We start from the raw sequence: 13010 nt of genomic DNA, 5'->3' as shown, positions 1-13010 counted from the left end.
TGCGAGAGCAATCGCTACCGCCTTGTTGAGATCGACCGGATCGAGTATCTCGATATCATACTTGATATACTTGTCGAATCCATAAAGGAATGCCTCCTTGCGCTCATCATCTGATTTGCGTAATTGGGTTCCGAGCTATAAAACACGATTAGAGAAAGACATAATTGGCAAATCATTTTGCTTGAGATTGCGCCAATCGTACTTCAATCGTGCTAGGCACTGAGGTGGCATAAACCGCGCCTTGAGCTTGTCTTGGAAGTTGGCCCAATTGAAGGAAAGGGGTGCGTCTTCATCGACTGCCTCTAGGTGTGCGACCAACTGTGCCTCTTGCCATGCGTGGTATCAGTTAATGGCATCACTGACAAGGTACATGGCTGCCGTCAAAACCTTGCTATTCCTTGTCTTTTTAGGTGTCGCAAAATAAGCCTTCAATTGATGCAACCAAGAATGAATAACACTAGCATCCATCTTAGCGTCATACTTACTGAATGTCAACTTCTCGGTGACAGGGTTGTTGGAGTCCGAATCTCGGCTTGCGCCACTTGATGAACCACCAACATCTTTGACCGGCTCGGGTTTCGAGGTGAGTACCTGTAGGATGAACTCTTGCATGCGTTGGTTCTCTACGCCTCACGCTCAAACTCCAAGGCCGCTCGTCTGTCTTCGGCCGCTACTTGTTGGGCTTCGTGTGCTTGCTCACGCTCTAGCTCAATAGCTGCCTTTCTTTCTTCGGCCGCCAAGCGCGCTTGCTCACGCTCACGCTCCAAGGATGCCCTTTGCTTTTCGGCCGCCAAGCACGCTTGCTCGCGCTCGCACTCCAAGTCGGCCTTTCTTTCTGCTTTTCTTTCTTCGCGCTCGCGATCTAATTCTGCTTTTCTTTCAGCTTTTCTTTCTTATCACTCGCGATCCAAGATAGCCTTTCTTTCTTCGCACTCGCGCTCCAAGGCGCGCGTTGCGCTTCTTGTTTTAACATCATGTCCATCATCGTCTTGACCAAAGCCTCCATAGGATTTGGTGCAATCCTTGGCGTAGATTGGGAAGGGGGAGGGTAAAATAAATCTCCTGGTGGGGAAAATTCCTTTTTGCCACTTCCATGCTCATCACCTCCGTGTGAAGTATCCATTCCGCTTCGGGTGATGACCATACACTGAAGTCTTGAGTTCTTAAATTCCCGAGGAACTTGGGTTCTTGTGGTTCTTGGATTCTTGAGTTCTTGAGGTTCTTGAGTCCTTGAGGGTCTTGGGTTCTTGAGGTTCTTCTTTAGCTTGCAATCTGTGTTAGAGAAGGATTTCCTCTTACCCGGGCTCTTCTATTTCCCGGGGGGGCACCCCTCAGCGGCCTTGCGCTCACACCAAGGTTGCTCTTTCCCACATCATGTCGATTGGCTGGCCGCTAAGTGCACGGTCCGCTCTCAATGAGTGAAAAGAGAAACAAGGGGAGGCTGGACAAGCCCTTCTTTCTTGGGTTTCTTGTCACTCTTCAAAAACACGATTAGGGGTTACGTGCGACCGCAACAAGCACAAAAAAAAAAGTGGTTCTTTCCTTGAGTGATATAGAACACTGTCAAAGATCTGATACCAATGTAAGGTGCAACGGAAGTGAATGTTGAACTTTGCTCAAGATAAGTGCTCCGAACTGTGCTCAAGGGTTCCTTTTAATTACGGAAGGGAGAGCCTTTCGTTCCTTAAGTGAGAGAGTGCAAATGATCACAAACAAGTGGTAAACACTGTGAATGAAGGTGCTGAGACTGAGAGATAGAGAGAGAAGAATACGACACCAGAATGTTGTCAAACCCTCCTCCAAATGCCCCACTCTCTATGACGAGAGCGGTCTACTATTGATTGCACAAATCTCTATAATGCAATGGACTTGCCGATGAGGACGATGACGATGAGGACGATGACGATGAGGACGACGACGAGACGGGCTGAAATCTGTAAATCTTGTATCTGTTGAATTTTGACTCTATGTCGGTGACGACGACGCGACGACGATGCACTGAAAACGTAGATGTTGAAATCTGCAGATAGCGGGCTGAATCTGCAAACGCTTGCTGATTTGACTGTGCGGCGAGGATCTGCTGCGGGAAGGTGAGATCTGCGAGGTTTGGGGGCTGCGGTACGGAGGCTAACTGCTGAAAACTGAAAACGTTGATATAAATCTAGGATCTGGTTTCAAGGAATTGCAAACGCTAGGGCTGATCTGCATCTGCAAAACGTTGGGGCTGATCTGCACTTGATGAAAAACACTCGCTGGATCTTTGGTGGCTGAAAACGCTATGTCCTCTTGCCATCTTGCTGAGAAGGCACTTCAAGTGGTATCTGCTGCCTCTTCTGCCAGAAAGTGCTAGCACTAGCTTTTATATATAGATCCTTAGCCAGATTGCCCTACCCAGTTCCCCAACAAAGTCACTTATAATAATAAGTGAAAAATTACTAAAATAGGAAAAATAGGTTTTCTGCACTGTAAAATGCTCCTGATGGTATTGCTGATGGTGGTCATGCTGTGTGCAACCAGAGGATATGCATCTACTCTAAGTGCCTGGACATGCACGGTCTGCGAACAGACCCACAAAAGAGCCAGAACACTTCGTAAGCTAAGCTAATTGAACTGAACCCTTGTCATGAAGTAGCTTGTCCCCATGCACATAGGGTTAGATGTGCACGTGACATGCATACAATTAGCCGTTCTCCCGAGCGAGGAGCTCCTTGCTTACCGACTCAATGTGTTCCATAGACCATAACTCCGGACATGCCAAAGTGGGTTTTGAAGATATCTTCGATAACAATGGCAAGAGAAAGAGGCGTCTCTAACTTCTATTCGGGAATTCCATGAATAACAATGTTCTTTGAACGTCTCTCCCGTTCCTTCAACTCCTCCACATCCACATTCTCAACATTCTTTGTTTGAGCCATAGCTTGCATGAGGGAGGAATTAGAAACCACATTGCCACCACATACATCAGTCCAAGACGTGTTTGTGCATATATTTTTCATGTCCCATGCATCCCGGCTCATGGTGTCAAATTTCTCTTCTTTCAATACATGGTCATGCTCTACTTTGCTCATGCGCTCCTTCAAAGCATTCAAGTCCACAAGAGAGCGTTTACATTCCTTGACTTCCTCTTTAAGTTGCATCAAACGTGTTGTTTGCATCTCAAGTGCCCTCTTGAGATTCTCATTCTCAACCACAAGGACCCTTAGCGTGCCATTCTCCATTGCAAGTGCCCGTAAGTCTTTACCTTGTTTGTTTACGGTCTCTTACGATACGAAGTATGCCATGATCATGGTTTTCGATGTCGTTGGTTGAGTGGTTGTGTTTCTATCTCCACACTCAGGAGATTTTGGATCATTTTCTACAATGATTGTGGACCTTGTTGAAGAGGAAGAACCCTTACGAGTATCGGAAGACATTGTATGTAAAATAAGAGATGAGAGGCAACTTTTTTGAACCTATTCACTTCAGAAATGCTGCTACAGAAACGCATTCCATAACTCTGAAAATTTCTGTCTTTACATCAATGCGTAGAGGGTGTCGTGCTCTTCTAATGAGGCTATAGATCAACCGAATCGTAGTTTGGATGAAGAGGGGGAGAGGAGTGCAGTTGGCAGGGACATGGATTCCACTATTGTTAGATGCTGATGATATTGTGTTGATTTTTGACTTCCCGGAGGGGATGCGGCGTCATTTTGATGCTTTGTACACATTTGCCCACAATAGTGGATTGTTTGTTAACCTGGGGAAAACCGAGGTTATGGTGTTTAACACCACACCATAGTGGGTCAGGAGGTCAACACCCACATTTACATATGGCCAGGAGATGGTGGAGTATACAGATGCATACACCTATCTTAGGGTAGCCTTCAATGGACCGTTGTTTTCATTGAGGAGAGATGTAGAGACTAGATTGACGAGAGCTTATGCAGCCTTGGGAGGATCGAAGAAGATGTGTTCGTAGGTTCAATTTCAGAAACCTCGAACAAAGCTGTGCCTTTTTGACACTCAAGTGGCTTCAGCTATGCTTTACGGGGTTCAAATTTGGGGACCCTTAGTGGACCACCATGGCAGATCTAGTAGCACTTATGGATGGAGATGTATGGAGAGACCGCTAGTCTCTATGATCTCTCGGATGATTCGGGCTAAGGCCTTAGTGCCACATGAGATTATTCGAGCCGAGCTGGCTGCCCCCCCTCTTGTAGTCGAGGCCCTTACTAGATCAGTATCCTTCATGCATAACTTAGGGGACCTCCCTAGAGATAGATATGCTCGGCTAGCCCTTGAGTCATCTCGACAGCTAGCGCTACAAGGGGATATAGCATGCTGATATGGGTAGATGACATCATGGTTTTAGTCACATGGCTTCAGCATGGATAGACTGCCTCTGTTTCAGTACTCCTTGGATGCACCGTCTTTATCTCTCAGACAGAGAGAGATCACTAGCATTATACACCAAGATTTGATTCAGCTAATACCAGGCGCACATGGATACGACCGATACAGGAGTTGGGCACAAAAATGGCTTTCTATAGAGAGCATCTTCTCCAAGTAGATGCGCACATCATCGCATCATTTAGAGATTGAAATTTAGGAGAGTACCAATAGAGGCCACGATATGCCAGTTGTGTCATATAGAGCCAGAGACAGAGATACATCACATTTGTCATTGTCCGATATACTACGAGATACGAGGCCCCTTTCATTGTCCATTCAGAGAGGGCTTTGGACCGTTGGCTAGAGTCATGAGATATCCGGATCAAAGATGCCTCGGATTGTTTTTGCTAGAGCACATAGGGGGAGACTCTTGAGGAGATCAGGCAGTGGGAGACATTCACAGAGGAAGAGCATTGAATTCTTTAGAGCAGGGACTTAGCAGCCAGATGACCATGCTTTATAGCAGACTTCAGAGCCCACTTATACCAGAGGTATATTAGTGGATAGAGCCACTGAGCTCAGGAGAGTTAGATGCCCACGTGAGAGGATGACCATGACATTGATGGAGGCTCCATCAGAGGATCAAGACTATTCTAGCATGACATGGGAGATGCCCAATACGACTATTTACAGAGGTGGACATTGACAAAGCTCTTCAGCGGACTGATGCGATACTTTCTCGGACAATGCCTGATGCCAGGCATCCTCTGGCATTGATGATGATGATTTTAGTCTTTCACTTTACTTCATTTTTAGTTTTGTACCCAAACGTTGGACGATTGTATTAGTTTGGTCTCATAGGTCATTTTGTTCTTTTGAAGACGTTTAATATAACATTCATTTCATTTCATCTCTCTCTCTCTCTCTCTCTCTCTCTCTCTCTCTCTCTCTCTCTCTCTCTCTCGGAAAGTCAAGAGAGCCATACTGTTTATCAATATCAGAGATCCAATAGTTAGAATCAAAGGTAAACATGTACTTCCTCATCACATGACAAGATCAAGGTGATGAAGCAAATAAGATCACTACAAGAAAGATATCAAGGATGACATGAGCAATATTTAGGTGCACCACTTGGTAATATGTAGCTCATTTTCATGGAGATCATTTCTATTTAATGCATTTTTTCTTTGGGCTTAAAAGGACACTACTCGAACGGTCTTTCTTTCTTTCTTTCATTTTCTCTCTCGTGACCTTTGGCAGTGTGCAATTACAATGTTGTTATTTGGTTAGATCCCAAACACTCGAGGAGATTCTTGGGGATAGAGACATTTTCTTCCATGAGGAAGACACATCAGAGCCATGAGAGAGGGCTGCCCCGTGTGGAGGGTTATCCTTGGAAGTTGGCATGTAGAGAGAGTACCCATCATCCTAAGGACACGAGAGGGTCAGGAGGAGTGGCAGTCCTATTTAGGCAGACGGTCAAGGACAAGAGGGCATGTATGTGGGTTAGGATTGCCACAGGGAGAGAATATTTTTACATAGCGATATGCTGCATTGCACCACAACATTCTAGATTCACAAACATTGATGGCGGAGGTAGGACGAGGAAAAGAGGGGAGCATGGCTCAAGGGAGCATGGAGAGTCACTCTACGAGATTCCATCGGGTAGGAATTCTACGGTATTCAGGAATGGGGAGAGTAATCTAAGTGGGGGATTTCAATTGGCGTGCCCAGAGCCTATAGTGTGAAAGGTACAAGATGGAGGAGCTGTAGTTGCCATTAGAAGATGACTCCACTTTTTACAGAATGTTGGAGAACTCTTATTATGGGAGACGATTACTTCAACCAGGAGCACACCACCATATGCTGCTCTACAATGGCGTGGCGAGATGGCCGTGGCTGAGAGATACATGTGCTTCATGCACAATGGTCAGAGCACGGTGGATTCCACCATGGTTGCTGAGCAGCCAGCATAGTTTATACATGATTTTCACATACCCCTCTGTCTCATCGGGACAAACCATGCTTATGTATTTTTCACCATAGCAGAACTCTCATACTACCACCGTCATCTACTATTACTCAAACTACCATACATTTCATACATGAGTGACATCATGTACATGCACACAATATATGATAAGCTTATGCTTGTTGACCATCATGTCACGTGACACATCCCAACCCTATGTGTCTGTGGACAAGCTACACCACAACAGGGTTCAGTCAGTCTAGTCAAGTCTAGATTAGCAGTGATCTGGCACTTTTGTGAGTCTATTCGTAGACCGTGCATGCCTAGCCACTTAGCATAGATGCATATCCTCCGGTTGCACACAGCATGATCATCAGAATTCCCATCAGAATCCATTAGCATCAGTTAGGGGAATTTTCCAGTACATTTAGCCTATTTTCCTATTTTTAGTTATTTTCACTTATTATTTTTAAGTGACTTTCCAACAAAAGTAGGTAGGGCAATTTTGCTAAGTTAATATATAAGCAAACCCAAGTTAGCACTTTCTGGCAGAAGAGGCAGTAGGAGCTTCCCGCTCAACAGGCAACTTCTCTGCAGTAACCCCCCTCAGCATCCCCTAGCGTTTCCAAGCAGTAGATCGACCTCCCTTCAGCCATCGCCTACAAGTCCTCTTGCCTGGCGTTTTCCAACCTCAGCAGATACATCCCAGCCAGCGTTTTTCAGCCTTGACAAAAACGCCAGCATCACTTGCAGATTCAACGTTTTTTCAGCCTTGTCAAAAACGCCAGCTTAGCAGTAGCAAAAACGCAGAATTCAGCAGTTGGATTCTCGCAGTTTTCAGCCTATGACACAGTAGCAGATCAGCCCCTAGACGGTTGCAGATGTTCCCCCATTTTCAGCCATAAAAACGCAGCCAAAACAGTCATTTCCAGCCACCGAAACAGTCCCCGAATTCAGCGATTAAAAGATCCCAGATTTCAGCCATCAAGTTGTCGTTGTCATCATCGTCGTCGTCATCGGCATAGTCCCATTGCATCAGTCCATTGCATACGCATTGTACACCTTTGTGCAATCAAAGTTAGACCACTCTTGCCGATGAGAGTGTGGGGCATTCGGAGGAGGGTTTTACAACCTCTCGGGTGTCGTATCTCTTCTTTCTCCTTCTCTCAGTCTCATTCATTTGCACACACAATATCCACTCACTTTATTCGTGATCATAGCATTCTCCACAAGACGGAAAGCTCTCTCTTTCCCTAAGAACTAAAAGGAACCTTGAGCAATAAAGATCACTAATCTTGAGAAAATACAACATTCATTCCGCTGCACCTTACACATCATCACCCATAGATAAACTTGCTACACAACTCACTTTTATATTACATGATTCGGCTACATCTAGCTTTCCTCACTCACGAGAACTTGGAAAAGCCCAAGTGGGATTGATGCCCCAAAATAGTTGGTATGATGACTCATGTCATGAAACTAAACCCTAACTCAATCGCCAATGGCTAACTAGGGAAATCTTGGCCAGCTGCATAGAGATATCCAACTAGTGAATAGGCGAAAGGCCGGTTTTCAAAGTTAAGCATCGCTCCGAAATGTGCTGTTCGAAATGTGCTGGCAAGTTACAGTGGTAACAAAGATCCAGTTGATTCTTCTTCTACGGAGGATCCAATCCAACTTTTTACAGTAGACGCCATGGATGCAGCAGCAGATGGACACTGACGAAGAATACGAGTATGTTGTTGGAGAAGTACAAGAGGAAGTTGACAAAGAAGCAGAAGAGGAAGCCTAGCATGAAGAGGCAGCAGTAGGGGAGTTGCAGAGCCCAATGGAAAGGTTGATTCCGCCAAGGTAGCAAACCAAAGGCGACAGGCAGATGTGCAGCTTCACATGGATTGCTTACTTGCTTTTTCCATGGATCTCTTTATGCCAACCGCATGCGGACTCGATCACTGGTTACAGTTTTCAAGCAGCGGCAGGCTATTGAGAACCCTAAATCAAGTGTTTTCAGGCAGATTCAATACGTACGTACAAAACTGAAACGGGTTTAGAAAAGCGTTTGAAACAAGCGAACTGCGGGAGTAAAAAAATCATTTATGTAAGGAAGATAGGCACTGACAGGGTGTAATCCTTGTGCTGTTCACCAAGGGTAAAGACAAGCCAGGGAACGTGGTGAGGGCCATAGCACCATGACGAAGTAAATTCAAGACAACAAAAGGCCCTTGCTAGGCAAAGACCAATTTCTTGGCACTTTTCAAATATTTGGCCTGATAGGTTATCACCAAAGACCCCTTAGGGAACCTAGGATGGTGTGGATGGTGATGATGCTATGCTGTTTTGCAGAGTCATCTAGCAGCCAGAGCCTGAGCAGCTAGAAGTCCGGTTTCATTTTCATGCACCATAGTCAACCTGGAAGCGTTTGCTTGTGTTGGCTGCTGGGTGATCCACGTTGGGGGGGCCAAGCTGAACTCATTACATATAGCTTCTAATCCATAAACAAGCTGAAAGGGCGTTTGTTGAGTAGAGGCCTTGAAAGCTGTTTTGTAAGCTCAAGTGACTCCCAGGATTGATTGCCCATGCCCCAAGTGTTGTGGCCCATGTGTGAGGATGCATGTAGCAGGCCTTCTTCAATAGAGAAATTATTGCTTTATTTGTGCTTTCCGCCTGATCATTGGCACGTGTGTACGAAGAGCAAGACTTTCGAGTCTTTATATTTAGCAAACATAGTTGTCAGCATCTCATAACAAAGTGAGATCCTTGATCACCAGTGATCTCGAGAGAGCAGCCATATCTGCAGAAGATGTTCTCATATAGAAACTTCTCAGCAGTAGTAGCATAGCTTTGACCTCTGTCCATATGGTTGCATAATCGGTAGCTACCAAGATGCACCAACCCCTACTAGGCTGGGCAGTAGGAGTCATAGGCCCAAAGAAATTAATGCCCCATCTCTCAAAAGGAAGCGAAGCCATGGAGATGTGAATAGCTCTGCTGGCCTGTCTTGTTGACCTTGAAGCGCACCTTCAGCAAGTGTCACAAGACTGAGCATCCCGAATGGAATCTCTGAAAACATGTGCCGTTTTGTAGAGTGTGTTTCGCAATAACGTGCCCTGAGTAGTTGTTAGCTGCAGCTCCACCATGAGCATCCTTAAGAACACTGAACCTCATGAGGGCTGACACAGCGTTTTATTAGCTCATTCACTCTCTCAAAGGATAATATGATAGCATACGTGGAAACTCCGATAAGCCGAGAGAATGGCAGGAATTTATTCAAATGTGGTGGCCTGGACCCTTCTTCAAGGTGGACCATTGACATAACTGGCATCACAGGCCATCTGTGTGGCCCTTCCCCCTTCCCAATTTATGATTTAGCCATTGTACACTTGCCGATCATAGGAGACTCTCCCTTTTCCTTTGTCCAGTGTATCGCCTTAATGGGAGAGATGTAGCCTGCTGGGCAATCAAAAAAATAATTTAAAAGAAAGAAAACCTTCAAGCGACTTTAGTTCAGGAGTCCCCAAACCTTTGTTCTCATGTGCGTCATCAAGGAAGGGCATTATGTTAGTTTCTTGCTTTAGGACAAGTGTTGAAGTGTCCTCATGGCAACAGTCAAGGGACAATTGCTTCCATGTTTAACATACTTAAAGCTTAGGAGAAATGCTTGAGTCGGTCTCTATAAGTAACTTCAAGTCATTATGTCTGTTAAGAAGAATGCTTCCATCAAGGTCTGCACCCTAGATCATAATGCAATGTTCTGTTGTATGTGGCAAGACAGGAGCCTTAAGTATTTAGTCTTTCCACATGGAATTATGCAGGAAATGAATCTACTTGCTCACATATTTGATCACTTTCTTACAGGCAAAATTACAGTACACTTTATTGAGGAGCAAGACTTTTATTCTTGTATTTTTCCCTTGTCAAGATTACATAGTGCATCACCTTAGGCAAGACCTTTGCCTTTTAAACGACGTCTCCGACTTTTGTGTCACTTCTTTCCGATGTTTTAGAATGGCTCACAAAGCTGCTGTTAGCAGGTGGGGTCTATGTGATTCCTGTGATTGGTTCTTGCTTCTGCCAGAGCAAATTGTCAGCCATATTTGGCAAAGGTTCTATATGATTCACATGATGCACTGAAAGAGGTCCAAATGGGATCTAGTTGGTACCATTTTTTAACGAAACACACGCAGGCAAGTCAGAGGAATTGGCCTTCATTTTGACAGAAGAATCAAAATGAATGTCTGTTGGAGGAGCTCTTCCAGACAGCTCCTGTTGGTGCCATTGTCCATTGAGATGTTGCACGCCTCTCTAAGGGCTCCCCGATAGACCCTCTAAAGGTGATATTAAGGGGTCCTCTATAGTGCAGGCTCCATAGGCTTGCTTCAGAAGTGGAGTCGTCCAAAGGGCCCTTCTCCTAAATTCTCTCACATCAAATGTAGAGGGTGCTTCAACCACCCCCTAAATGAGAGAAATTTTCCACTTGTTGCAGGAGGTCATGAAGTCCAAAAGTAGTGTGCACTCCAAATTGAGGTTTAGAGTGACATGGAAACTTGGTTTTAGGGGGCATATGGAAACTGGTGCAAAATTTGAATGGGCCCTTCAAATTTGAGAGGGCCCTTTTGGGGGAGCCCTCTTTGTACGCCCTCTTCTTCTCATAGCTCTTTGTGTGGATGACCTTTGTTTTTAGAACCATGACTTCCTTCTTAGCTGGCTATTGAGGCCTTGTTTTCCTTCTCTTATGCTTTCATATTACTGCTCTATGCAAGGCACACTCAAGTCGAAGGTGATTCATGACAAGAGCCATCACATGATACCAGAAATGGGAGCATATGCTTAACACCAAACAATACTCCTTTTTGTATCAAAATTTGTTTAGAAAATGATGATATGTTGACTAGGTTGAGCCCTGGGTTAAAGTGATGTAGAAAGTTGTGTGTATTTTGAAGGGCTGTGCTTTAAACTAAAAGTAGTGATACATCGCAGAAGTCAAGGATTTGTCAACCCATGTTATTGACTCTTGACAGTTGTGTCTCTAAGTGCACAGATTGATGGACTCCAAAAAGTTGAGTGATGGGGTTCCAGAATCTGAGAGAGCCAAGCTGATGAGATAGGTGCTGCTAAAGCATCTTCAAGCATGCACTTCTTGAAGACGTGTAGTACATGCGAAAAATGCATGGCATTTGTAGAGAACCTATACATATATAGCTTTGCATTATTTACAATGGCCAGGACTGCTTGCCCAGATTGTAACAATTTTTGTAATTTTGAATATGGCACATGTTTAAAAAAAAAGACAATGAAGTCATTGATATCTTGTGAGCTATCTTCAACGCTAAAGTTTCTCAATCCAAAAAGCTGATTTAGCTTGTTGGTATATGGTGGCTGAGTGTTGGCTTGCTGTCGCTGTTTTTGATGGGAAGGACAATGATGAGATAGGTCAAGAGAAATCAAAATCAGTATGGTGCATGGCCTCAAGAATTCAAATCCTAAATGGACGATTTCACAAAATCTATTTGATCCAGACGCATTACCCAGTAATTTTGAACTTGTGTTGCTTGGTTTTATGCAAAAAGATGCAAAAAGCTACAATGAGTTTACTGGAAGCTCTCAACAACAATGAATCACATCTATTACAATCTCCAAACAAAGCATGGAATGGGGAGCTCTGTTGGTGGCTCACCTACCCACCACCCTTCTTCTACTAAGAGTGAAGGCAAATAGATATAGTAAAGGTAAGATATGCATTAGACAAGTAGGCTTTCAATTAAGACGACGTATAGTTGGTCATGTGGAGCAGAAGACATAATTTTCTATTGCTTGTAGTAGCATGTTTGATGAATAATGTACATTGACATAACCTCTTGTAAGCAATTGGTTTAATTGAATTATGAAATGTGTTGCCATAATCATTGAGAAATGCATTTACCTTTGTAGTGCCAACCCACACATGAAGTAAAGCCAAGAAGATTGAAATAGCTTGTTGTAAACTGTTGGTTAGATTGAATTATATTGCCATAAGTACTCCCAGTAGCAGTAACCTAGACATGATGTGAAGCCAAGAAGATTGAAGTTCCCACAGCGTGAAACTTCAAAGTCTTGAATAGCCTTGTTATGACATTGTCTATGTTGTGCAAAGACACAGGGAAGAAGATAAGCAACCAGAGAGAGAGAGAGAGAGTAAACAAAAGAATACTATGTGCAAAAACAAGATCTCAGTCGAACAAGAATCTACACATTCTATATATAAGCCTTTTAGAGCTCCATGCAAAAATTGACTATGACCACTCTCGTCAACCACGAAAAGTGATGGTGAATACCTAGCATGCTGTAAGTGTTTATTCTCACTTTCATGGAGCATGAGAGGTCTTGTTCAATAGTCTGCCCTCTCGAGTGAGTGAGCTGGGATGCTTGGGAAATCGCCATGTTGGTGTGGTTTGGCATCATCATGTATATTACAGAATAGCTAAGCTTGTTTATTTTTTATTAATACTCCTCTTGCCTCTTTTCAACCGTTTATCCCTCTAACCAATTCATAGGAATCCTCTTCTTCTATTTGACTTCCACTTCTTTACAAGCTTAAAAGAAAACCAATGAGTATCGACATTGAAAATTGACATGCTGATTTTGATTGGCGACAATCGAAGATGTACAAAGATTAACTGCAAATCCA

At 44.1% G+C, this 13010-nt stretch overlaps 1 protein-coding gene across 2 annotated transcripts in view; it reads left to right on the top strand.

Annotated features, from left to right (window-relative positions):
• Nucleotides 1-11714, top strand: part of LOC147448922 (uncharacterized) — a 66954-nt gene extending 55240 nt beyond the window's left edge. The window contains exon 5 of one of the 2 annotated variants that reach the window (XM_086521339.1): nt 11378-11714. In XM_086521339.1, coding sequence (XP_086377465.1) covers nt 11378-11411 — 34 coding nt within the window. In that variant the 3' untranslated portion in view covers nt 11412-11714. The remainder of the gene's footprint in view (nt 1-11377) is intronic. The other variant, XM_086521338.1, reaches the window with a different exon arrangement.
• The last annotated feature ends 1296 nt before the right edge of the window (nt 11715-13010 follow it).

This window comes from Adiantum capillus-veneris, chromosome 10 (assembly GCF_014529385.1).
Source record: "Adiantum capillus-veneris isolate H3 chromosome 10, ASM1452938v2, whole genome shotgun sequence".
NCBI lineage: Eukaryota > Viridiplantae > Streptophyta > Polypodiopsida > Polypodiales > Pteridaceae > Adiantum > Adiantum capillus-veneris.
The sequence above is the reverse complement of the archived record's forward strand: the minus strand, read 5'-3'. Positions and strand labels throughout refer to the sequence as shown.